This window comes from Rhinoraja longicauda, chromosome 5, assembly GCF_053455715.1.
Source record: "Rhinoraja longicauda isolate Sanriku21f chromosome 5, sRhiLon1.1, whole genome shotgun sequence".
Classification (NCBI taxonomy): domain Eukaryota; kingdom Metazoa; phylum Chordata; class Chondrichthyes; order Rajiformes; family Arhynchobatidae; genus Rhinoraja; species Rhinoraja longicauda.
The window spans coordinates 86,554,635-86,581,996 of NC_135957.1; the positions used below are offsets into that span (position 1 = coordinate 86,554,635).

Genomic DNA, 27,362 nt, shown 5'->3' on the forward strand with positions numbered 1-27,362 from the left:
CTCTCTCTCTCTCTCTGTGTCTCTCTCTCTCTCTCTCTCTCTCTCTCTCTCTCTCTCTCTCTCTCTCTCTCTCTGTCTCTCTCTCTCTCTGCCCGGGGAACAGATCTCGGATCAGAAATGTTAACTGTTTTGCTTTCCACAGATGCTGCTTGACCTGCTGAATTTTGCCACCGTTTTTTGTCTTACCCTGTAAGCGCTATTGAGCTTCAGAATAGGAATGTGCTCTTTTTGATGACTTGTGGTCTGATTTGGTCAGATATGAATTTTAATGTGATTCTCTTTCTAACCGCAGGTGACCAACAAGAAAAAGGCTCTCCTGAAAACCCCATTTCAGAAGTGTGTAATGCAGGTAGCAAAGATAGTGGCAAGTCGTGGACCAGCCCATTGTCCGCCAAGACCAAGGGAGCGGCGACACAAACAGACAAGTCCATTAGTTGCTCCATTGTGCGCTGGGAGGAAGAGGACATACCAAGGTTAGCTGCACGTAAATATATTTAAACTTTAGACATAGGGTGGAAACGGGCCCTTTGGCCCATGGAGCTCGCATCGACCAGAGATCATCACGTACACTAACACTATCCTACACACAAAGGACTATTTACGATTTTACTGAAGCCAAATCTATCTATATTACTAAAACTCTCATCTTGTATATATATTTGTATATTTGATTGTTCCCGAAATACAACCAAAACGGTACACGATAGCACAACAATTTTAGGCCCACTTACTCACCATTTTAGGCCTGTGGTTCAAATGGTTGTTATCTTTTAAAAGTCATTCACTTTTTAAACTTTAATAGATAGGGGCGGGGGAGTGGAGTGGAAGAGGCGGAACTGGAAGGAGGCAGGATGGCAATCGGGAGAAGCTTGCACCCAACAGGTCCACTCGGGCTAGTAACCTTTAATCCTGTATGTCTTTGGAGTGTGGGAGGAAATCGGAGCAAAGAGGGAGAAGGTGCAAACTCCACACAGACAGCCCCCGTAGTCGGGATGCAACCCGGGTCTCTGGTGCTGTGAGGCAGCAACTCTACCGCTGTGCCGCCCTTCATTAACCCGGGTCTCTGGTGCTGCGAGGCAGCAACTCTACCGCTGTGCCGCCCTTCTTTAACCTGGGTCTCTGATGCTGTGAGGCAGCAACTCTACCGCTGTGCCACCCTTCATTAACTCTACCGCCGCGCCACCATTCATTCTGCTTTTCTTCCTTTAAAGCCAAAATTTGATGTCAGCTTTCAAATGATTTACAGATACCAACTGAAGTAAAAGAAGTATAAGAAAATAACTGCAGATGCTGGTACAAATCGAAGGTATTTATTCACAAAATGCTGGAGTAACTCAGCGGGTCAGGCAGCATCTCTGGAGAGACGTTTCAGGTCGAGACCCTTCACACTGAAGAAGGGTTTCGACCCGAAACGTCACCCGTTCCTTCTCTCCAAAGATGCTGCCTGACCCGCTGAGTTACTCCAGCATTTTGTGTCTAGCTTCGATTTAAACCAGCATCTGCAGTTTTTTCCTAACCACATTAAAGCGACAGCCAACAGATGCACCTTAGACAGCACACTGTGGGGTTACAGCACATTTGCCCAAAACCACAAGGCTTTGCAGAGAGTTACAGATGTAGCCCAGTCCATCACGCATACCAGACTCCCCAACATTGACTCCATCTACACTTCACCTGCCGCAGAACAGCAGACTGATCCCACCCCGGTCATTCCTTCTTCTTCTCGTTCACATCGGGCAGAAGGTACAGAAGCTTGAAAGTGCGCACCACCAGACTCAGGAACAGCTTCTTCCCCTCTGTTATCCCATAAGCCAGTGTATAGTTTCAATCTCTCAACCTACCTCATTTGAAATTTGGACTTTTTCATCTGGAACTGTAATGCTACAATGCTGAAAACTATATTCCGCACTGGTTTTTTTCCCTTCTGCGCTACCTATTGTAGGTGTGTGTGTATGGTTTACTTGTACTTGTGTACAGTGTTATCTGATTTAATTGGATAGCGTGCAAACAAAGTTTTTCACTGTACCTCAATACACATTACAATAAAAACCATTACCAATGTTCAAAGCTATCTGTGCAAGTTGGCCTGCTGTATACTGAGGAATTTAAAATTGGACATTTCTGTTTATGTTCATGCTGTTCTTCTGGTATTGAACAGGCAATCGTGGTGTACATTAAGTGGTGTGTGACCTATTTGTTGAGGTGCTGCCTCAAGAATGCAGGCAGCATCATCAGAGACCCACAGCACCCTGGCCATGCTCTCATTTCATGAAGATGCAGGAGCCCATAACGTCCAGGTTCAGAAGCAGCTTCTTCCCAACAACCATCAGGCTCTTGAATACTACAAACACCAATTAAACTGTGAACTGTCTCGGTTGCACTAGGAACCTTGGGCTTTGTTTTGGTTTTGCACAATATTCTTTTTTATATATTGAACTATTTTTGTTTTTTATTATGTCAATACGTCTTCTTTAGTTTAGTTTAGAGATACAGGTGGAAACAGGCCCTTCCTTCCACCGAGTCAGTGCCAACCAGCGATCCCCATACACTAACACTATCCTACACACACTAGGGGACAATTTACATTTATACCAAGCCAATTAACCTACAAACCTGTACGTCTTTGGAGTGTGGGAGGAAACCGCTCCCAGGAGAAAACCCACGCAGGTCACGGGGAGAACGTACAAACTCCGTACAGACAGCACCTGTACTCGGGATTGAACCTGGGTCTCTAGCGCTGTGAGGTAGCAACTCTACCGCTACGCCACTGTGCTGCCCACCGTTTGCGATTGAGTACAGGTGCTCCTTAACTTATGATGGGGTTACGTTCCGAGAAACCCATCGTAATCCCAAAATATCGTACGTCGAAATGCATTTAATACATGTGATCACGTGGCGTGAAGCGAGCGGCGGTTCGCCACGGGTCGCTGCCGTTTGCACCATCGCAGAGTCGAGATATCGCAAGTGGAAGCAGCGTTAGTCGAGGAGCACCTGTACTGAGTTTACACATCTGTTGTGCTGTTACATGTAAGAATTTCACTGCTCTGGTTCGGCACATGAAACACTCTCGACACTTGGAACTGTGAGATGGTTTAGTTCAGCATGATGGTAAATGGTATTCATCTCTTGGTTATCTGCAGCTCCCTGGTGCTGGAGAACGTTGACCGACAGAGCACCTGTGAACTGGAAGTGGATGCCGTTGCAGCTGACATCTTAAATCGCTTTGAAATCGAAGGTATTTTGTTTTGCCTCTGGTTTATAAAATTCAAATGTGCAGCTCTCTTCCACTCTGCAATAAGTGAGTTTGGTGTTCGGACTGAGCACGTGCAGGTCCTAGGTCGTGGGGGCATAGAATTGTCGCCAGCTCATCTGCTCCATGTAAAAAAACCTGCGTTTCATCCGCTTTTTCCAGTTTTTCTCCGTATAGGTAAGAAAATACTGTTTTCAAAACTTAATTTGGTGTGTATGTGGTTAATTAGTAAAGACTACGATGATTTTGTGGGTTTTGTTGCTTTATGCGGTGAGTTCCCCTCAACTCTCCCCGAATCTTTAACTTGTCCCGGTGCCGTGGAACTGCGGTGGTGGCGGCGATGACTGGAGGCTGAAGCTGCCGGCGAAGGTTCACCGGAGAGTGGATCGCCACCGACCCAGAGCCGGGACAAGGCGAGAGATCGCAGCGCCCCCTCACACACAACAAACTCAAGGAAACTTCCCTCCTCACCGCCACCGCCTCTCACCCCGGGGATGTGGGGCTTCTGAACAGCAACTACAACGTTTGTGCTTGTTCTTATTTTGCTGCGTTAGAGGGAGACGGGACCGGGGTAGAGAGTGGAGGAGCGCCGCACATCTCACTGGCACTGGGAGAGGGAGAGAGAGAGAGAGAGAGAGAGAGAGAGAGAGAGGGAGGGAGAGAGAGAGAGAGGGAGGGAACAGCCCCCGCAAGTGGCGGCGCTCCTTCACCGGGCCCTCTGACACCCTGCCCCTCCCCGCGCTTCCGCTCTCACCCGCTGCTCCCTCTGCCCCGACTCTCGGCCCCCGACTCTCGGCCCCCGACTTTCGGCCCCCGACTCTGTCACTCTGTCACCTAGTCTTTTTTTCCAGAGATGCCGCCTGACCCACGGAACATTCAGCATTCTGTCTCTATCTTTGGTGTAAACCAGCACCCGCAGTTCCTTCCTACACATTTTGATCTTTATTTCTATTTTTTGTGGGGTGACCGTGTTAAATTGTAATTGGAAACTTTGTGACGATTGCTGAGGGTCAAAAGTATTTAGTTGTGTTTTATAATTTGGATGTAGATAGGGAGTCATGATGCAGCTCTATACTAGACAATAGGTGCAGGTGGAGGTCATTTGGCCCTTCGAGCCAGCACCGCCATTCACCGTGATCATGGCTGATCATCCACAATCAGTAACCCGTTCGTACCTTCTCCCCATATCCCTTGACTCCACTATCATTAAGAGCTCTGTCTAGCCCTCTCTTGAAAGCATCCAGGGAATCGGCCTCCACAGCCTTCTGAGGCAGAGAATTCCACAGATTTACAACTCTCAGATCAGAGTGAAAAAGTTTTTCCTCATCTCCGTTCTAAATGGCCTACCCCTTATTCTTAAACTGTGGCCCCAGGTTCGGGACTCCCCCAACATTGGGAACATGTTTCCTGCATTTAGCGTGTCCAATCCCTTAATAATCTTATGTTTGAATAAGATCCCCTCTCATCCTTCCAAATTCCAGAGTGTACAAGCCCAGTCGCTCCAGTCTTTCAACATACGACAGTCCCGCCATTCTGGGAATTAACCCACTGACATAGAACAGTTGGTGCAATAACAGGCCCTTCGGCCCACAATGTCTGTGCTGAACATGATGCCAAGTTAAACGTCTCTGCCTGTACATGATCCATTTCCCTCCATACCCAGCATATCCAGGTGCCGATATAAAAGTCTTTGAAATGCCACTATTGTATCTGCCTCCACCCAGGAATAGATAGGGGAAACGCACAGCTTCTTTTACCCAGAGAAGGGAATCAAGAACCAGAGGACATAGGTTTAAGGTGAGGGGGGAAAAGATTTAATAGAAACCTGAGGGACAACTTTTTTACACAAAGGGTGGTGGGTGTATGGAACTAGCTGTCAGAGGAGGTAGTTAAGGCAGGGACTATCACGATGTTTAAAAATACATGTGGGCAGGTATATGGATAGGGAAGGTTTAGAGGGATATGGGCTAACTGCAAGCAGGTGGGACTAGAGTAGGTGGGACATGTTGGTTTGTGTGGGCAAGTTGCCCCTCTCACCTTATAGCTGTGCCCTCTGGCATTTGTTTTTTTCCATACTGGGTAAAATGTTCTGATTATTTACCCTATCTATGCCTCTCGGAATGTTACGTTGTTCTACCAGTTCTTCCCCCAGCCTTTGTTGTTGCAGAGAAAACAATCGAAGTTTGTCCAACCTTTCCCCGCCCATACTCCCTAATCAAGGGTTCATTCTGTTAAAACTTCCGTTTGGTTTAGTTTAGAGATACAGCGCGGAAACAGGCCCTTTCGTCCCACCGGGTCCGCGCCGACCAGCGATCCCCGCACACTAACACTATCCTACACCCACTAGGGACAATTGTTTACATTTACCAAGCCGATTAACCTACAAACCTGCATGTCTTTGGAGTGTGGGAGGAAACCGAAGATCTCGGAGAAAACCCCACACAGGACACGGGGATAACGTGCAAACTCCGTACAGACAGCACCCGTAGTCAGGATAGAACCCACGTCTCCAGCGCTGTATTCGCTGTAAGGCACCAACTCTACCGCTGCGCCACCTCTCAAGTCTACTTGCCTTCATTGCTCGGGGCATTGAATATAAGAGTCAGGAAGTCATGACGCAGTTCTTTAGGACCTTGGTTAGGCTGCATTTGGAGTATTGCCCGCAATTCTGGTCGAACTATTACAGGAAAGATGTGGAAGCTTTAGAGAGGGTGCAGAGGAGGTTTACCAGAATGCTGGTAGACCTCCCCGCCATTGAAGGGATTTATTGGAGTCGCTGCCTCAAAGGCAGAAGACATCATCAGAGACCCACACCACCCTGGCCACGATCTCATTTCACCAATGCCACTGAGATGAAGGTACAGGGGCCTGAAAACTGTAACGTCCAGGTTCAGGAACAGCTTCTTCCCGACAGCCACCAGACTATTAAACAAACTCTGAACTACAGTAGACGATTATTATTATTATTTACAGTGTACTATGTTTACACATTCTGTTGTGCTGCAGCAAGTAAGAATTTCATTGTTCTATCTGGGACATATGACAATAAAACACTCTTGACTCTTGCCTAGATTAAAGGGTTTCAGCTACCGGCAAAGGTTGGATACACTTGGATTGTTTTCTCTGGAACGTCAGAGGTTGGGGAGATGTGATAGAAGTGTCAATAGACAATAGGTGCAGGAGGAGGCCATTTGGCTCTTTGAGCCAGCACCGCCATTCAATGTGATCATGGCTGATCATTCTCAATCAGTACCCCGTTCCTGCCTTCTCCCCATACCCCCTGACTCCGCTATCTTTAAGAGCTCTATCTAGCTCTCTCTTGAATGCATTCAGGGAATTGGCCTCCACTGCCTTCTGAGGCAGAGAATTCCACAGATTTACAATTCTCTGAGTGAAAAAGTTTTTCCTCATCTCAGTTCTAAATGGCCTACCCCTTATTCTTAAACTGTGGCCCCTGGTTCTGGAGTGTCTAACATTATGAGTAGGCAGAACCTTTTTCAAAGGGTGGAAATGTCCATCACAAGAGGCATAGCTGTAAGGTGAGAGGGGGGAAAGTTTAATGGAGTTATGCGGGCGAGTTTTTTTTAACGTAGAGAGCGATGGGGGCTTGCAATGCATGTTTGAGGGGAGACAATAGACAATAGACAATAGGTGCAGGAGTAGGCCATTCAGCCCTTCGAGCCAGCACCGCCATTCAATGCGATCATGGCTGATCACTCTCAATCAGTACCCCGTTCCTGCCTTCTCCCCATACCCCCTCACTCCGCTATCCTTAAGAGCTCTATCCAGCTCTCTCTTGAAAGCATCCAACGAACTGGCCTCCACTGCCTTCTGAGGCAGAGAATTCCACACCTTCACCACTCTCTGACTGAAAAAGTTCTTCCTCATCTCCGTTCTAAATGGCCCCTTGTTCTGGACTCCCCCAACATTGGGAACATGTTTCCTGCCTCTAATGTGTCCAATCCCCTAATTATCTTATACGTTTCAATAAGATCCCCCCTCATCCTTCTAAATTCTGGTGGAAGTATATAAAATTGTGAGGGGCATAGATCAGCTTCACAATCAAAAACTTTTTCCAAGGATAAGAATGTCAAATACTGCAGGACACAACTTTTAAGACGAGAGGGACAAAGTTTAAAGGAAATGTGCGGGATAGTTAATTTTACACAGAGGGTGGTGGGAGGCTGGGACACGCTGCCAGGGGTGGTTGTAGAGGCAGATACCATAGTGTCGTTTGAGGCTTTTAGATAAGGCACATGGATATACAGGGAATGGATGAATATGGATCACAAGCTAGCGGATGAGATTGGTTTCATCTGGCATCATGTTCGGCACAGACATTGCGGGCCGAAGGGCCTGTTCCTGTGCTGTACTGTTCTGCACTATCGGGTTTTTTTTGTTTTTGTTTATATTTTATTTTGAACATGTAAAACAAAAGATAAAAACAAAGCAATATAACAATAAAATGAAATGAACGATAAACCTATATCCAACTCAATTAATAAATTCTGATAAACAACACAAATTAAATCTCACATGTTCGAAAAGGAGTAGGAGGGAGTATACATTTATTTATTCCTACCCCATCTCCGCTACTCATCAATTAATTCACAAACTTTATCTCATCTACATATATATATATATATATATATATATATATATATACACACACATTAAAGCTAGACACAAAATGCTGGAGTAACTCAGCGGGTCAGGCAGCATCTCTGGAGAGAAGGAATGGGTGACGTTTCAGGTCGAGACACTTCTTCACACTGAAGAAGGGTCTCGTCCCGAAACATTCCTTCTCTCCAGAGATGCTGCCTGACCCGCTGAGTTACTCCAGCATTTTGTGTCTAGCTTCGATTTAAACCAGCATCTGCAGTTTTTTCCTAACCACATTAAAGTGACAGCCGACAGATGCACCTTAGACAGCACACCGTGGGGTTGCAGCACATTTAGGGTTTTACATTTTAGATTTTTTTAGATTTAGAGATATAGCGCGGAAACAGGCCCTTCGGCCCACCGAGTCCGCGTCGCCCAGTGATTCCCGCACATTAACACTATCCTACACTAGGGACAATTTTTACATTTACCCAGTCAATTAACCTACATACCTGTACGTCTTTGGAGTGTGGGAGGAAACCGAAGATCTCGGAGAAAACCCACGCAGGTCACGGGGAGAACGTACAAACTCCGTACAGACAGCACCCGTAGTCAGGATCGAACCTGAGTCTCCGGCGCTGCATTCGCTGTAAGGTAGCAACTCTACCGCTGCGCCACCGTGCCGCCCAACAGCTCTGCCCAAAACCACAAGAAATTGCAGAGAGTTGCAGATGTAGCCCAGCCCATCACACAGACCAGACTCCCCAACATTGACTCCATCTACACTTCACCTGCCGCAGAACAGCAGACTGATACCACCCCGGTCATTCCTTCTTCTCCTCGTTCACATCGGGCAGAAGGTACAGAAGCTTGAAAGTGCGCACCACCAGACTCAGGAACAGCTTCTTCCCCTCTGTTATCCCATAAGCCAGTGTATAGTTTCAATCTCTCAACGTCACCCATCCCTTCTCTCCTGAGATGCTGCCTGACCCGCTGAGTTACTCCAGCATTTTGTGTCTGCATTCGATTTAAGCCAGCATCTGCAGTTATTTTCATACACAAACATATGCATACATGCATATATCCATACATATGCACATACATACATATGTGCAAACACGCAAACATACATATATACAGTTTATAAACAATAATCCAAATTCTATGTACAATGTGAATATCATACTGTGTCAATAAACTAAAACGTAACCGTCATCACAGCCCTTCCTCATTCCTATACCTCTGGAAAATAATTGTTTTGTACATCTTCTTGAACTGAGTAATGTTTGTGCTTTTCGTGAGCTCCACATCCAAATCATTCCACAATTTCACCCCACAGATTGAAATGCTCATACTCTTCATCGTTGTACGGACACCTAGCTTGGTGTACGTGGCTCCATTAAGTAATGAATGACTTTTGGAATGCTGTGCTGATTCTTTCCTTTTGTGTTTCATTAGCTCAGGTTGGCAGAAACCCTGGCTTACAGGCCATATGGGATGATGAGAAACAGCGACGTCGTGAAAACAACATGCCCTCACAGATCGAATCATCCAATTCACCGGGTAACCGTTTGTTTATAACAGCACAGCATCCTGTATCTTCTGTATGTATAAGAATAACCTATGTCCACAACCATTGGGCGGCTCGGTGGCGCAGCGGTAGAGTTGCTGCCTCACAGCGAATGCAGCGTCGGAGACCCGGGTTCCATCCCGACCAAGGGTGCTGTCTGTATGGAGTTTGCACGTTCTCCCCGTGACCTGTGTGGGTTTTCTCCGAGATCTTCAGTTTCCTCCCACACTTCAAAGAAGTGCAGGTTTGTAGGTTAATTGGTTTGGTGCAAATGTATAAATTGTCCCTAGTGGGTGTACGATGGTGTTAGTGTGCGGGGATCGCTGGTCGGCGCGGACCCGGTGGGCCGAAGGGCCTGCTTCTGTGCTGTATCTCTAAACTAAACTACACGTACATGAGACATAATAAATGAAGCACAAATATTTTAAATACGTGGCTTAGGCTGTAGCATTCAGTCGTGCTCTTTGGGTGTCACGGTAGCGCAGCGGTAGAGCTACTGCCTTATTGCACCAGAGTCCCGGGTTCGTTCCTGACTAAGGGTGCAGTCTGCCCGGAGTTTGTACGTTCCCCCCTTGACCTGCATGGGGTTTCTCTGAAATCTTCAGTTTTTTCCCACACTCCAAAGACGTATGTTAATTGGGTTGGTATCAATGTAAAGAGAAAATCCTGTCTGTTTTTAAAGATACAGTGCAGAAACAGGCCTCTCGACCTGTGTCCACACCAACCAGCGATCCCCGTACACTAACGCTATCCTACACACGCTAGGGACAATGTACAATTTTCCCGATGCTATTTAACCTACAAACCTGTACGTCTTTGGAATATGGGGGGAAAATGGAGAACCTGGAGAAAACCCATGCGGTGACGGGGTGAACGTGCAAACTCCGTACAGACAGCACCCATAGTCAGGATGGAGCCCAGATCACTGGCGCTGTGAGGCAGCGGCTCTACCGCCGCGTCACTGTGTCGCTCCAAGGGCAACTGGTCCTTGATTATGCTGGTCATTGTGTTTCTCCGTGTTCACCAGGTGTGCTATTTTACCTTAAATCACAGGTACCAGTAAAAATTCCCAGTATCACATTCAAATCCTTGATGGCTCATACCTCACCTTTATCACTATTGACAATGGCACTCTGCCCTTATCCATCTGCTACTGGCTGTGGCAGCAGGCCAAAGCATTCTTCAATAGTTCCCTGCCAAGTCCATCACCTGAAGAGTCCAGAGAAACCCTGGCACATATATCAGTGTGGAGCCCTAGTGTGAAAAACACACACTGGAGACAATAGACAATAGGTGCAGGAGGAGGCCATTCGGCCCTTCGAACCAGCACCAACATTCAATGTGATCATGGCTGATCATTCTCAATCAGTACCCCGTTCCTGCTTTCTCCCCATACCCCCTGACTCCGCTATCCTTAAGAGCTCTATCTACCTCTCTCTTGAATGCATTCAGAGAATTGGCCTCCACTGCCTTCTGAGGCAGAGAATTCCACAGATTCACAACTCTCTGCCTACCCCTTATTCCTAAACTGTAGCCCCTGGTTCTGGACTCCCCCAACATTGGGAACATGTTTCCTGCCTCTAACGTGTCCAACCCCTTAATAATCTTATACATTTCGATAAGATCCCCTCTCATCCGTCTAAATTCCAGTGTATACAAGCCCAGTCGCTCCAATCTTTCAACATATGAACGTCCCGCCATTCCGGGAATTAACCTAGTAAACCTGCACGCCCTCAACAGCAAGAATATCCTTCCTCAAATTTGGAGACCAAAACTGCACACAGTACTCCAGGTGAGGTCTCACTAGGGCCCTGTACAACTGCAGAAGGTCCTCTTTGCTCCTATACTCAACTCCTCTTGTTATGAAGGCCAACATTCCATTGGCTTTCTTCACTGCCTGCTGTACCTGCATGCTTACTTTCAGTGACTGATGCACTTGGACACCCAGATCTCGTTGTATGTCCCCTTTTCCTAACTTGACACCATTCAGATAATACTCTGCCTTCCTATTCTTACCACCAAAGTGGATAACCTCACACTTATCTACATTAAACTGCTTCTACCATGCATCCGCCCACTCACACAACCTGTCCAAGTCACCCTGCAACCTCATAGCATTTTCCTCACAGTTCACACTGCCACCCAGCTTTGTATCATCTGCAAATTTGCTAATGGCACTTTTAATCCCTTCATCCAAGTCATTAATGTATATTGTAAATAGCTGCGGTCCCAGCACTGAGCCTTGCGGTACCCCACTAGTTACTGCCTGCCATTCTGAAAGAGACAATTTACAATTACACCAAGCCAATTAACCTGCAGACCTCTACGTCTTTGGAGCGTGGGGGCAAACCGGAGCACCCAGAGAAAACCCACTCGGTTACGGAGAGAACGTACAAACTCCACACAGACAGCACCCGTAGTCAGGATTGAAGTTGGGTGTCTGGCGCTGCAACTCCCTTGCCACGCCACAGTGCCGCCTCCTGAGAAAAGGATGCTGACTGTTTACCTTATCTACATGCATCAGTGATCTTTCTCCACATCTCATTACTTTTTCACAGATATATCAGTCAAGCGTGGCTTCCCTTTTTAAAAAAAAAACATGTTGACTAAACAACATGTTGGCTCGGTGATCACCTCCGCTCAGTCCGTGATAACCTACCTGATCTCCCGGTGGCTCAGCACTTCAACTCCCCCTCCCATTCTCAATCTGACCTTTCTGTCCTGGGCCTCCTCCATTGTCAAATTGGAGGAACAGCACCTCGTATTTCGTTTGGGCAGCTTACCCAGTGGTCCAACCCCTTCATACCCAGCGGTATGAACATTGACTTCTCTAACTAACTTCCCTTGCTTTCCCTCTCTATCCCCTCCCCCTTCCCAGTTCTCCCTCTGTCTTCCTGTCTCCGACTACATCCTATCTTTGTCCTGCCCCCTCCCCTGACATCAGTCTGAAGGAGGGTCTCGACCCGAAACATAAAATGCAGCAACAAAGTATCCCGCTCCAGTTTCTCTTTCCCCCCCCCCCCCCTCACGGTGGTTCCCCCACACCGGGTCCCACATGGCCTGTCCTCGACGGTCGGCGACCCCAACAACCGCTGACCTGGACGGCTGCCACACCAACCTCCTCGACCATCCCTATCGCTGCTTCTCATAATGTTATATTCTCTACCTGGTCTCTTCAACCTCCATGTTCCAGAGAAAAGAAACCAAGTCTGTCCAACCTCTAATTGTAACTAATACTCCTTAATCTAGGGTAGACACAAAATGTTGGAGTAACTCAGCGGCAGCATCTTAGGAGAAAAGGAATGGGTGACGTTTCGGTTAAGACCCTTCTTCAGTCTGTAGAAATGGCAGATGTTGGTTTACACGTTCTCTCCTCTCCAGAGTTGTTTCCTGACCCGCTGAGTTACCCCAGCATTTTGTGTCTCCCTTCGATTTAAACCGGCATCTGCAGTTTTGTTCCTACTCTCCTTAATCTAGGCATAATTAAGGGCAGCTCTGCACCCTTTCCAAAGCTTCCACATCCTCCCTGCAACAGGGCAACCCTGTGACTTTCCTGTATCCTCTCTAACAATCATATCCCTTCCCATAGCTTGGTCACTAGAACTTCACACCAACTACTTGTACAACTGCAACATGACTTCCCCACTCCTAACCCAATGCCTCTGCGATGCAGGTTCACATACCTGACAACTAAGACACAAGGTGCTGGAGTAACTCAACAGGTCAGTTCCTCAGTCTGAAGAAGGGCCCAAGAAAAGTCACCTATCCATGTTCTCCACAGATGCTGCCTGACCCGCTGAGTTACTCCAGCACTTTGTGTCTATCTTTGGTGTAAACCAGCATCTGCTGTTTCTACAGAATATGCTGTTACAGCTACAGCAAAAGCATCATTAATGTCTTAATGCCTCCGAGATGGATTCTTAGAACAGCTTGTATTGGAGCCTACCAGGGAGAAGGCAATTCTGGATTTAGTGTTGAGTAATGAACCTGATTTGATAATGGAACTCAAGGTAAAAGAGCCATTAGGAGGCAGTGATCATAATATGATAAGTTTTAATCTACAAATTGAGAGGGAGAAGGGAAAATCGGAAGTGACAGTATTACAGTTGTAGCAAAGGGGATTACAGAGGCATGAAGCAGGAGCTGACCAAAATTGACTGGAAGGAGGCCCTCGCAGGGAAGACGGTGGGACAGCAATGGCAGGTATTCCTGGGAATAATGCAGAAGTTGCAGGATCAATTCATCCCAAAGAGGAGGAAAGATTCTGAGGGGAGTAAGAGGCACCCGTGGCTGAAAAGGGAAGTCAAGGACAACATAAAAATAAAAGGGAAGAAGTATAACGTAGCAAAGAAGAGTGGGAAGCCAGAGGATTGGGACTCTTTTAAAGAGCAACAGAAGATAACTAAAAAGGCATTAAGGGGAGAAAAGATGAGGTACAAGAGTAAGCTAGACAATAATATAAAGGAGGATAGTAAAAGCTTCTTTAGGTACGTGAAGAGGAAAAAAATAGTTACGGCAGCAAATGTGGGTCCCTTGAAGACAGAAGAAGGTGAATTTATTATGGGGAACAAGGAAATAGCAGACGAATTGAACAAGTACTTTGGATCTGTCTTCACTAAGGAAGACACAAACAATCTCCCAGATGTACTAGTGGCCAGAGATTCTAGGGTGACGGAGGAACTGAAGGAAATCCACATTAGGCAGGAAATGGTGTTGGGTAGACTGATGGGACTGAAGGCTGATAAATTCCCAGGGCCTGATGGTCTGCATCCCAGGGCACTTAAGGAGGTGGCTCTCGAAATCTTGGATGCATTGGTGATCATTTTCCAATGTTCTATAGATTCAGGATCAGTTCCTGTGGATTGGAGGGTAGCTAATGTTATCCCACTTTTTAAGAAAGGAGGGAGAGAGAAAACAGGAAATTATAGACCAGTTAGTCTGACATCAGTGGTGGGGAAGATGCTGGAGTGAATTATAAAAACGAAATTGCGGAGCATTTGGATAGCAGTAACAGGATCTTTCCGAGTCAGCATGGATTCACGAAGGGGAAATCATGCTTGACTAATCTGGAGTTTTTGGAGGATGTAACTGGGAAAATTGACAGGGGAGAGCCGGTGGATGTAGTGTACCTTGACTTTTACAAAGCCTTCAACAAGGTCCCACATAGGAGATTAGTGGGCAAAATTAGAGTACATGGTATTGGAGGTAGGGTACTGACATGGATAGAAAATTGGTTGGCAGACAGAAAGCAAAGAGTGGGGATAAATGTTTTTTTTCAGAATGGCAGGCAGTGACTAGTGGGGTACCGCAAGGCTCGGTGCTGGGACCGCAGCTATTTACAATATACATTAATGAGGGATGAAGGGATTAAAAGTACCATTAGCAAATTTGCAGATGATACAAAGCTGGGTGGTAGTGTGAACTGTGAGGAAGATGCTATGAGGTTGCAGGGTGACTTGGACAGCTTGTGTGAGTGGGCGGATGCATGGCAGATGCAGTTTAATGTGGATAAGTGTGAGGTTATCCATTTTGGTGGTAAGAATAGGAAGGCAGATTATTATCTGAATGGTGTCAAGTTCGGCAAAGGGGACGTACAACGTGATCTGGGTGTCCTAGTGCATCAGTCACTGAAAGTAAACATGCAGGTACAGCAGGCAGTGAAGAAAGCCAATGGAATGTTGGCCTTCATAACAAGAGGAGTTGAGTATAGGAGCAAAGAGGTCCTTCTGCAGTTGTACAGGGCCCTAGTGAGACCGCACCTGGAGTACTGTGTGCAGTTTTGGTCTCCAAACTTGAGAAAGGACATTCTTGCTATTGAAGGAGTGCAGCATAGGTTCACGAGGTTAATTCCTGGAATGGCGGGACTATAGTACGTTGAAAGACTGGAGCGACTGGGCTTGAATACTCTGGAATTTAGAAGGATGAGAGGGGATCTTATTGAAACATATAAGATCATTAAGGGATTGGATACGTAAGAGGCAGAAAACATGTTCCTGATGTTCAACCTGTTGAAACACCTCTCAGAACAATCTCATTAATTCCATTTGCCTGTATTTCCCTGTCCATTTCCTTGTAAACCACTTATCTCTCTCATCCTGTTAACACTCACTGAATCTCTTACTTGCCCACCAATACTAGAGACAATTTACAGCAGCCAGTTAACTTAACACCCGGCATGTGAATGGGATTGGAAGATGCAGCATAGCAACAGGCCCTTTGGCACACCGATGGTAGACACAGAGCGCTGGAGTAACTCAACGGGTCAGGCAGCATCTCGGGAGAGAAGGAATGGGTGACGTTTCAGGTCGAGACGCTTCTTCAGACTGATGTCAGGGGGGCGAGCGGGACAGAGACAGAATGTAGTCGGAGACAGTAAGACTAGTGGGAGAAGGGGGAAGGGATGGAAACAGAAAACAAGGGCTATCTGAAGTTAGAGAAGTCAATGTTCATACCGCTGGGGTGTAAATATCCAAGCTAAATATGAGGTGCTGTTCCTCCAATTTGCTCTGGGCCTCACTCTGACAATGGAGAAGGCCCAGGACAGAAAGGTCAGATTGGGAATGGAAGGGGGTGTTGAAGTGCTGAGCCATCGGGAGATCAGGTTGGTTAAGACGGACTGAGCGAAGGTGTTGAGCGAAACGATCGCCGAGCCTGCGTTTGGTCTCACCGATGTAGAGAAGTTGACATCTGGAACAGTGGATACAATAGATGAGGTTGGAGGAGGTGCAGGTGAACCTCTGTCTCACCGGGAAAGATTGTTTGGTTCCTTGGATGGCGTTGAGGGGAGAGGTAAAGGGACAGATGTTGCATCTTCTGCAGTTGCAGGGGAAAGTACCTGGGGAGAGGGTGGTTTGGGTGGGAAGGAACGAGTTGACCAGGGAGTTTTGGAGGGAACGGTCTCTGCAGAAAGCAGAAAGGGGTGAAGATGGGAAGATGTGGCCAGTGGTGGGGTCCCGTTGGAGGTGGTGAAAATGTTGGAGGATTATATGCTGTATCTCCGATTACATCCTATCTTTGTCCTGCCCCCTTCCCTAACATCAGTCTGAAGAAGGGTCTCAACCCAAAATGTCACCCATTCCTTCTCTGCAGAGATGCTGCCTGTACTGCTGAGTTACTCCAGCATTTTGTGTCTACCTTTGATTTAAACCGGCATCTGCAGTTATTTCCTACAACTTTGGCCCACCAAGTCCACACCGACCATTGATCACCTGTTCACACTAGTTCTACGTTATCCCACTTTCTCATCCACTCCCTACACGCTAAGAGCAATTTATTGTGACCAATTAACCTTCAAACTTTCACGTCTTTGGAGCGTGGGAGGAAACCGGAACACCCGGAGGAAACCCACAAGGTCAATGAACGTGGAAGCTCCATATAGACACCGAGGTCAGGATGGAAGCCAGCTCTCCGGCGCTGTGAGGCAGCAGCTCTACCACTGTGCTGCCCTGCAGGGGAGTTGTGAGAGGAATGGAACCTGAGGGCTGGAGTGTCGCCTGCCGTTCACTAATCCCGCACTGAGGAAGCTGTTTACAGTAAACCACATTGATGGTTCTAGAATTGCAAGGAGAGTCAGGAAGGGTGACCAAAACACAGCACAATACTGCACGTGCAGCCTCATAGGTGAAGATTGGAAGGAATGAGAGGAATAGATCGGGTTCTTGTTCAGAGTAGGGGAATCGAGGACCAGAGGACATAGGTTCAAGGTGAAGGGGAAAAGATTTAATAGGAATCCGAGGGGTAACTTTTTCACAGTAACAGAAGCTGCCAGAGGAGGTAGTTGAGGCTGGGACTATCCCTTAGTTTAAGAAACAGTTGGACAGGTACATGGATAGGGACAGGTTTGGAGTGACATGGACCAAGCACAGGCAAGTGGGAGTAGGGTAGCTGGGACATTATTGGCCGGTGTGGGCAAGTTGGGCCGAAGGGCCTGTTTCCACACTATCGACCTATGACTCTATGACTCCAAGATGAATAGTTTCATGGTTATTGCCAGAGGGACTAGGCTAATTCCAGTTATATTTAGTTACTTGCATTAGATTTGTCGGAAGGAACTGCAGATGCTGGTTTAAACTGAAGACGTGCCTATCTACTTGTATTAGATGTTCTCATGGTGTTAATCATTTTATGTTTGCAGATCGTGGATCTGTACATGTAACAGAGAGCGAAAGGATCTTCCAACGTAGAATAAAGGAAATTTTACAACAGAATAACTATTCTGTGTAAGCAGCTTCTTCTTTCCCTCATTTATGTTATTTTCATCACTTTGGTCAATGTCTTAAAACCGGCTATCTTTGCTGTTTAAAACCAGGTCGCAGTCTATGGAAAGTGAAGAATTTGAAACGCTCCCTTCAAACTTGACCTTGCATACGGACGCATTGTTACCTGAAGCCATTTACTGCACACCTGCCAACCTGGTCGAGATACACAGCGACAAACAAGGTAGGAAGCGATGTTTGGTAAGACTGTGCGGATCATTATTTATTACAAAGTCTGTACCTTTTATTTTTAACTAACGTTTTCTTTCAACCTCTGGTCAAAAATAACTTCATTTTTTATGCTACACTAATGAATGAATAAGTTTACTGGCCAAGTATGTACACATACAAGGAATGTGCCTTGGTGCTCCGCTCACAAGTAACAACACGAACATACAGTAAACAATTAAGAATAAAGCCTAAAACATTAAAACATTAAGAATACAACATTACGGCTTAAACATGTGAGTGAAATAAACCAGAGCAAAAAAAGGCTACAGACTTTTGATTGTTGAGTAGAGCTACTACTCACGGAAAAAAACCTGTTTTTATGTCTGGCTGTGGCTGCTTTGACAGTCCGGAGTCGCCTTCCAGAGAGAAGTGCTTCAAAGAGTTTGTGGCCAGGGCGAGAGGGGTCAGAGATGATCTTGCCCGCTCGCTTCCTGGCCCTGGATTCAAAGTCTGTAGTCTCTTTTTTGCTCTGGTTTATTTTCACCCACATGTTTATACTGTAATGTTGTATCCTTATTGTTTTGATGTGGTTATGCATTATTCTTAATTGTTAACTGTTTGTTTGTGTTGTCATTTGTGAGTGGAGCACCAAGCCACATTCCTTGTATCTGCACATACTTGGCCAATAAACTTATTCATTCATTCTTTCTATCTTTCCCCCTCAAACCCTATTCTGCCTTCACCCCATAATCCCTGATACTAATGAAGAATCTGTCAATCTCCGCCTTAAAAATACCCATTGACGGCCTCCACAGCCGTCTGTGGCAATTATTTCCACAGATTGACCACCCTCTGGTAAATAAATTCCTCCTCATCACCTTTCTAAGAGTATGTTCTTTTATTCTGAGGTTGTGGCCTCTGGTCCTAGACTGTTCAGAGCCACGATGACAGATTTATTTTAATACTAATGTAACACCTTTCAAGATCGCTTTCTTTGATCCCTCATCCAAAGGCCAAGTACATAAGAAAATAACTGCAGACGCTGGTACAAATCGAAGGTATTTATTCACAAAATGCTGGAGTAACTCAGCGGGTCAGGCAGCATCTCGGGAGAGGAGGAATGGGTGACGTTTTGGGTCGAGACCCTTCTTCAGACTGATGTCAGGGGGGCGGGACAAAGTAAGGATATAGGTGGAGACAGGAAGATAGAGGGAGATCTGGGAAGGAGGAGGGGAAGAGAGGAACAGAGGAACTATCTAAAGTACATAACTTGGACTTGTCCTTGTTCGATAAGTGGCGAAACTCAGGAGCACAGCACTTGTTTCAGACAATATGCAAGTTAATTAACTCAACAATGGTCATTGAACACTGAACACAGGGCAGTCACGGTGGCGCAGCGGTAGAGTTGCCGCCTTACAGCGAATGCAGCGCCGGAAACCCGGGTTCCATCCTGACTACGGGTGCTGTCTGTACGGAGTTTGTACGTTCTCCCCGTGACCTGCGTGGGTTTTCTTCGAGATCTTCGATTTCCTCCCACGCACCAAAGACGAACAGGTTTGTGGGTTAATTGGCTTGGTAAATGTAAAAATTGTCCCTAGTGGGTATAGGATAGGGTTAGTGTGCGGGGATCGCTGGTCGGCGCGGACCCGGTGGGCCGAAAGGGCCTGTTTCCACGCTGTATCTCTAAACTAAACTAAACAACGTAAGGCAATCAGTCGTGGGTTTTGAGTAAAACTCAGCGTGCTAGAGTAACTCAGCGGGTCAGGCAGCATCTCTGGAGAACATGGATAGGTGACGTTTCACAGAGTGTTGGAGTAACTCAGAGGGTCATAGACACATAGAAAATAGGTGCAGGAGGAGCCAGCACCACAATTCATTGTGATCATGGCTGATCATCCACAATCAGTAACCTGTGCCCAACTTCTCCCCATATCCCTTGATTCCACTAGCCCCCAGAGCTCTCTTAAATTCATCTGGTGATTTGACCTCCACTTCCTTCTGTGGCAGAGAATTCCACAAATCCACAACTCTCTGGGTAAAAAAATACCTTCTCACCTCAGTTTTAAATGGCCTCCCCTTTATTCTAAGACTGTGGCACACTGCTTTGTGTCATCTGCAAACTTGCTAGTGTTACTTCTAATTCTTCAGGCAGGCAGCATCTGTGGAGAACATGGATAGGTGACGTTGCAGAGAGTGCTGGAGTAACTCAGCAGGTCAGGCAGCATCTGTGGAGAACATGGATAGGTGACGTTTCACAGAGTGCTGGAGTAACTCAGCGGGTCAGGCAGCATCTGTGGAGAACATGGATAGGTGATTTGATGTGTCTCCTGTCATGGGGTCTGGCTGTGTTGGTGGAGCGGTCGTATTCAGTTTCAATTGCGACATCTGAGGAAGCACGAGTTTTATGGTAGATTTAGTTCCTCTGAAATGTTTTTACCAGAATTCCTGGATTGGAGAGTATAAGCTGCAGGGAGAGGTTTAACAGATTGGAATTGTTTTCTATGGAACACGAAAGGTTGAGGGAGACCTGATAGAAGTATATAAAATGAGTGGTATAAATAGAGTTTAGTTTAGAGATACAGCGCGGAAACAGGCCCTTTCCAAGCCAATTAACCTACATACCTGTTCGTCTTTGGAGTGTGGGAGGAAACCCGAAGATCTCGGAGAAAAAACCCACACAGGCCACCGGGAGAACGTACAAACTCCGTACAGACAGCGCCCGTAGTCGGGATGGAACCCGGGTCTCCGGCGCTGCATTCGCTGTAAGGCAGCAACTCTACCGCTGCGCCACCTTGGGGTAGACGATCAGAATTATTTTTTTTCAGGTTGGAGAAATCAAATACCAGAGGGCACAGTTATAAGGTGAGAGGAGCAAAGATTCATGGAGACATGTAGGGCAAGTTGTTTTACACGGAGTGGTGGATGCTTGTCACGCGCTGCCAGGGGTGGTGGTAGAGGCAGATAAGATTGTGGCATGTTCCCAATGTTGGGAGAGTCCTGAACCAGGGGCCACAGTTTAAGAAAAAGGGGTAGGCCATTTAGAACGGAGATGAGGAAAAATCTTTTCACCCAGAGTTGTGAATCTGTGGAATTCTCTGCCTCAGAAGGCAGTGGAGGCCAATTCACTGGATGATTCGAGAGAGAGTTAGATAGAGCTCTTAGGGCTAGTGGAATCAAGGGATATGGGGGGAAAAAGCAGGAACAGGGTACTGATTCTGGATGATTAGCAATGATCATATTGAATGGCGGTGCTGGCTCAATGGGCCTGCACCTATTTTCTATGTTCCTATATTTAAGACTTATGGGATAGGCACATGAATATGCAGGGATATGGGTTATGTACAGGTAGATAATACGGTCTTGGCATCATGCTCGGCACAGCCATTTTCGGCCAAAGGGCCTGTTTTTGTGCTGGACTGTTCTATATTCTGTTATGCAAGTTAAAATCTTCAGCGCAAAAATGACTTGAAATTAAAGGAATAGATTTATTGGACGTCTTTTCATAAGTTGCACCATTGTGCATTTGTGTTTCAAAATAAAAATTGAATGTCTTCCCACCCCCATCCCCATCCCCTCAATTGAAGGAGTGAGCCAAGGAGATGAGAAGACTGAAGAGGCGATCGTCGATGAAGAAACTATTCTAAATATAATGGATAACAGTCAGACATTCCATCCCTCCTCGCAGAGGTTGATTCAGAATCCAATTCTCAGTGAGTATGTAAGGTTCGACATTTATTTTATACTAGACCAAGTGGACCCATTGGGCCTAAACCTCTCCTGCATTGGTGCAGCATCCTCTCCTCCCCCACTCCCCCCTCCCCCTTCCCCTCCTTCCCACTACCTCCTTCCCTTCCCCCTCTTCTCCCCTCCCCCCCTCCTCCGCCCCCCCTTCCCCTCCCTCCCCCACTCCATTCCCCTCAACCCCTCTTATCCTCCCTCCCTCCCTAGGAGATAACTTTAAACTTTAAAATGTGAATAACTTTAAAAATATAACACCGATTTCAATGAAACTCCTTCCATTCGCACCAAAGGGACGACGGTGAGTAAGGTGGGCCTAAAATTGTCGTGCTATCGTGTACCGTTTTGGCTGTAGTTCAGGAACAAACAAACAAACAAACAAGAGTTTTAGTATATAGATAATTGAAGATATTTGCGCAGGTACATGGTTAGGAAAAGCCTAGAGGGATATGGAAAAATGGGACTAGCTTAGATGGGGCATGTTGGTCGGCATGGGGATGTTGGGCTGAAGTGTCTGTATGACTCTATCTGACAAAATTGGAAGCTGTTATGCCAATCGGTTTAATCCACCACCCACCAGTTAATTTCGATGAGAGTCCTAGACTGAATGTCTATGTAAACAAAAAGTGACATTGTGCTACAAAGGAAATTCCACAGGATGTCACCAGAAATGGATTGATTTGGTTGTGAGAAGAGACTGGATAGGATTTTGTTTTAACTTGGAGCAGAAGAGGGGGAACCTGCCAAAGATACAGTGTTATGAGAATAATACACCAATGAGCCAAAACATTATGACCACTGACAGGCAAAGTGAATAACATTGATTATCATGTTACAATGGCACCTGTCAAGGGGTGGGATATATTAGGCAGCAGTTCTTGACGTTGATGTGTTAGATGCAGGAGAAATGGGCAGGAGTAAAGACCTGAGCGACTTTGACAAGGGCCAAATTGTTCTGGCCAGACGACTGGGTCAGAGCATCTGTGAAACGGCAAGGCTTGTGGGGTGCTCCCGGTCAGCAGTGGTGAGTACCTACCGACAGTGGTCCGAGGAGGGACAAACCACAAACCGGCGACAGACAGGGTGTTGGGCGCCCAAGGCTCATCGATGCGCGAGGGCAACGAAGGCTATCCCGTCTGGTCCGAACCGACAGAAGGTCTACTGTGGCACATGTCACAGAAAATGTTAATGGTGGTCACGGGAGGAATGTGTCACAATACACAGTGCATCGCACCCTGCTGCGTATGGGACTGCACATGGAGGACCAACAGCATATTAGGCAGGTGGCCATAATGTTTTGGCTCATCAGGTCATAATGTTTTGGCGGATCGGTGTATATTTGTTGCTTCCATCCAAACTCATCTTGAACATTGGTTATTCCAATAGATGCCAGTGGGGACCAGGCAATGGTTCACCTGCTAGCTGGGTTGGAGGACGATGAGTATGGCATGGACACAGCCCAGTTTGTGCCTGGTCGGTCTTCACAGCCGCAATCTTCAGGAAACCGCAGCTACCAGCAGAACAGCGACGATGAAGAAAATGAACCTGAAGTTCAGAAAGAAGAGTTGGAACTTAGTTTAATAATGTCGCAGCGATGGGATGGCGATCTTCCGGATAATGTTAGGAAAATGAGGTATGGAATTTAATTACATGGAGCATTCAATGCTTGGGTGCACTTAGTACTCTGTGAATAGCAGAGATAGACACAAAGTGCTGGAGTAACTCGATGGGTCAGGAAGCATCTCTGGAGAAAAGGATGGGTGACGTTTTGGGTGGGGACCCTTCTTCAGACAGCATCCATCGTTTTCCCCAGAGATGCTGCCTGACCCACAAGTTACTCTGGCACTTTGTGTCTAGCTTTGGTATAAACCAGCATCTGCTACAAATTCTTTGTTTCCACTAGTACATTCTGTGAATATGATTTCAATGCTGCTTTATTGTCACATGTGCACAGTGAAATTCTTTTTTTTGCGTACACTTCAGTAATTAGGTATTTAATGTTTTTCATGTTTTACTATTTAAGTTGTTCATGACATGTGGACCTTGCTACCAAGGCCAACTTTTATCATCCATTCCTAAATCCCCCTGAACAGAGTTTCTGGAGTAGCCAAAAGGCCAGGCCTTGCAAGGGGGGCAGATTCCTTTCCCTATAATATGTTACGTCATCGAACATAAGAGGGAATTCTGCAATATCCTGGTGAAAGATCAGTGACCTGAAACATTCATTCTCTTTCTTTCTCTTTAGATGCTTCTGGACCTGTTGAGTATTTCCGGCATGTTTTGCTTTTTATTTCAGATTTCCAGCACATGCAGTACTTTGCCTTTGGATTTTTGTTCCATGGTCACTATTACTAATAAAAACATTCATTCAAAATTAGTTGGAGGATTTGAATAGCTGACCTGCACTGGACCTTGTCAAAGTATGTCTGGATCAAGGCTTCCTACCCTCTTGGCAAACACTTCATTTAACCATTGTTTCAATATTCAGATTGCTTTCTCACCATAACTGTTTAGATGCTGCCATTTCCCCTTTCCATTTTCCCCATTAACCCCAATCTCTTTCCGTTCTGTTCACTCAACCTTTAAACTTCTCCGCCCTTCCCTGTCTCTCCTTCTGTGTTCTCAACTGCTCCTGGTTCATGAATTCTAGGACAAGAAGATGTCATGTTAAAATTAAAGTTACTACAACATGTGGGATTAGTTCCAAAGTAATACTGAATGTAACTGGTTTCCCTCAAAAAGCCATAGATGCTAGCTCAATTTTACATAAAAGTATCTATTTTTTGCTCTATTCGTATCAGAAGATAAGTGAGCTTTGGTGTTAATTTGTAAATCAGTTGTGATCTGTCTCCATGTTAAAAAACATGTGTGGAGCTGAGAAACACGAGTTCCTATTTTTCTGTTCAGTCGCCTATTCCTTTCACCCATTCCTTCAGTATTTAATACTGTATATGGGTGCAAGGAATAGATGCACGGTAGCGCAGCGGTAGAGTTGCTGCTTTACAGCGAATGCAGCGCCGGAGACTCAGGTTCGATCCTGACTACGGGTGCTGCACTGTAAGGAGTTTGTACGTTCTCCCCGTGACCTGCGTGGGTTTTCTCCGAGATCTTCAGTTTCCTCCCACACTCCAAAGACGTACAGGTATGTAGGTTAATTGGCTGGGTAAATGTAAAAATTGTCCCTAGTGGGTGTAGGATAGTGTTAATGTACGGGGATCGCTGGGCGGCACGGACTTGGTGGACCGAAAAGGCCTGTTTCCGGCTGTATATATATGATATGATATGATGATATGATATGACTGATCAGAAAAATAGGAACTCGTGTCTCTCAGCGCCTCAAATGTGGTTTAACACGCTCATCCAACAGGTTCCAACCCGAAATGTCACCTATTTTTATTCAGAGTGGCTGCCTGACCCGCTGAGTTACTCCAGCACTCTGTGAAACGTCACCTATCCATGTTCTCCACAGATGCTGCCTGACCCGCTGAGTTACTCCAGCACTCTGTGAAATGTCACCTATCCATGTTCTCCAGAGATGCTGCCTGACCCGCTGAGTTACTCCAGTACTCTGTGAAACGTCACCTATCCATGTTCTCCACAGATGCTGCCTGACCCTCTGAGTTACTCCAGCACTCTGTGTCTATCCATTCCACATCCTGCCCTAAGCATATCAGCTGATATTTCATGCGATTCCTTGCTTTTAAAATAAATATTAGCATTCAATTCGGGTAAAGGTCATCTGCCAAACCACCAAACATATATTTTCAATTTCCTTCCTTAAATGCTTAAGGATCATTAAATGTATTTCCTTGTAGATCTTTGCCATTTATGTCCACATTTCTTCAACCTGGTGCCCAAAGGGCAGAAGGCCGTGGATGTCATTCCCTCTGCCTGAACTAAATAATTGCTCCTTGAACTCTTCTACCTCCCCCACAGTAGAGTCCCTGTTCCATTCCTTTCCCACTGCTGCCTTGATCAAGTCATGCAGAAGGGTGTAACACACCCAAGAATTCTCACATTCTGTTCCAGTAAGAAAATTCTAGAAATGCATAACAAAAACCTACAGAACGTAATCCGTAAAATTAATGTTTACACATTAATAAGGGATGAGACTAAGTTTACATTTATTTTCTGGTTTGACTCGTCTCCACTGTATTTGGTAAGTGGGCCATAACTGTAGCATGCTTTCTAATCTTGTCAAACACTGTTAGTGTTGAAAGATGTTTCAAACCTATGAATATTTTTGCAGATAGACACAAAATGCTGGAGTAACTCAGCGGGTCAGAGAGCATCTCGAGAGAAGGAATGGGTGACTTTTCGGGTCTAGACCCTTCTGAAGATTGGTCTCGACCCGATAACGTCACCCATTCCTTAATAATAATAATAATAAACATTTATTTTTTATAGCGCTTTTCCAAGTGCTCAAAGACGCTTTACAAAAACAGTCAAGACATAAAAACAAACAGACAAACTATCCTGACGGAGAAGCGGCGCACAAATAGCGCCAGCGTCCTCTCACGTCAGGATCCGGCAGTAGACAATAAAGAACACAAGACACACAATTACAATTTTTAACACAAACAGCCATCACAGTGATTGCTCCAGGCACACCCTCACTGTGATGGAAGGCAAAGAAAAGTCTTATCTCCTCCTCATTCTTCTCCCGTGGTGCCACGAGGCGATCGAGGCTCCCAACTCTTGAAGCCCCCACTGGGCGATGGAAAGTCCCAGGGCCGAGCCGAGCAGGCCGATGAAGGTCCTGAGCCCCCACCGGGCGATGGAAAATGCCGCGGCCAGGCCACGCAGGGCGATGAAGGGCCTGCGAGCGGGTCAATCAAACCTCGCGTTTCGGGGCGGTCGAAGCTGCTACGGCTGGAGCTCCCGAAAGCCGGTCGCCAGCCAGGGACCTGCGAACTCCAGATGTTGCGGTCTGCAGGCCCACGACCGAAGCCTCCGAGATGGTAAGTCCAGGCCCTGCGACCGGAGTCTTCAATGTCGATCCCAGCTGGAGGCCGCCGACTCCACGGTGTTAGGCCGTAGCGCGAACGGAGATACGACACGATAAAGGTCGCATCTCCGTTGAGGAGGAGATTGGAAAAAAAGGTTCCCACCACCCCCCACATAAACAGAGTTAAAAATAGATCAAAACGTACATTTAAACGATGACAATAGACAAAACAAAAAAAAGACAGAGAGACTGCCGGTGAGCCGCAGCTGCAGAACACAGCCACGCCCCCAAGCTCCTTCTCTCCAGAGATGCTGCCTGACCCGCTGAGTTACTCCAGCATTTTGTGTCTATCTTCGATTTTAACCAGCATCTGCAGTTTTTTTTCCTACAAATATTTTTGCAGAGTTATTGTATAACAAATCTTTCAGATTTTCAGAAAAGAATGCAAATGACTGCTCGTCAGAGGAAGATAATGCGTTCTCTGATGGTCAGATAGGAAATGGCAACATGATGGCTAATCTTTCTATTCCTCAGCTTGATGGGGCAGCAGATGAAAACACCGGTAAGTGACTTTCTTGGCTGTATTGTTACCCCTTGAGTATTGAAGAGCAAGTACTTCTCCTTGCCTGACACAAAGTTGATTTAAACTTTTGGCTATTCTTCATTGGGCTATGCGATACCATCTGCACTTCTGTAAATTCTCTGCCACAGAAGGCATTGCAGGCCAATTCACTAGATGTATTTATGAGAGAGTTAGATACAGCTCTTGGGGTTAAATGGAATCAAGGATATGGGGAAAAAAGCAGGTACAGGGTACTGATTGTGGAT

The 27,362-nt window shown here is 46.3% G+C and overlaps 1 protein-coding gene across 1 annotated transcript in view; it reads left to right on the plus strand.

The window, feature by feature from the left end:
* The window catches only part of rev3l (REV3 like, DNA directed polymerase zeta catalytic subunit), a 197,982-nt gene that overhangs the window by 92,036 nt on the left and 78,584 nt on the right, over positions 1 to 27,362 (plus strand). Inside the window, exons 5-12 of the mRNA XM_078399911.1 lie at positions 293 to 473; positions 3,141 to 3,235; positions 9,311 to 9,415; positions 17,557 to 17,641; positions 17,731 to 17,861; positions 21,433 to 21,558; positions 22,973 to 23,219; positions 26,963 to 27,096. Of these exons, the coding sequence (XP_078256037.1) occupies positions 293 to 473; positions 3,141 to 3,235; positions 9,311 to 9,415; positions 17,557 to 17,641; positions 17,731 to 17,861; positions 21,433 to 21,558; positions 22,973 to 23,219; positions 26,963 to 27,096 (1,104 nt within the window). The remainder of the gene's footprint in view (positions 1 to 292; positions 474 to 3,140; positions 3,236 to 9,310; positions 9,416 to 17,556; positions 17,642 to 17,730; positions 17,862 to 21,432; positions 21,559 to 22,972; positions 23,220 to 26,962; positions 27,097 to 27,362) is intronic.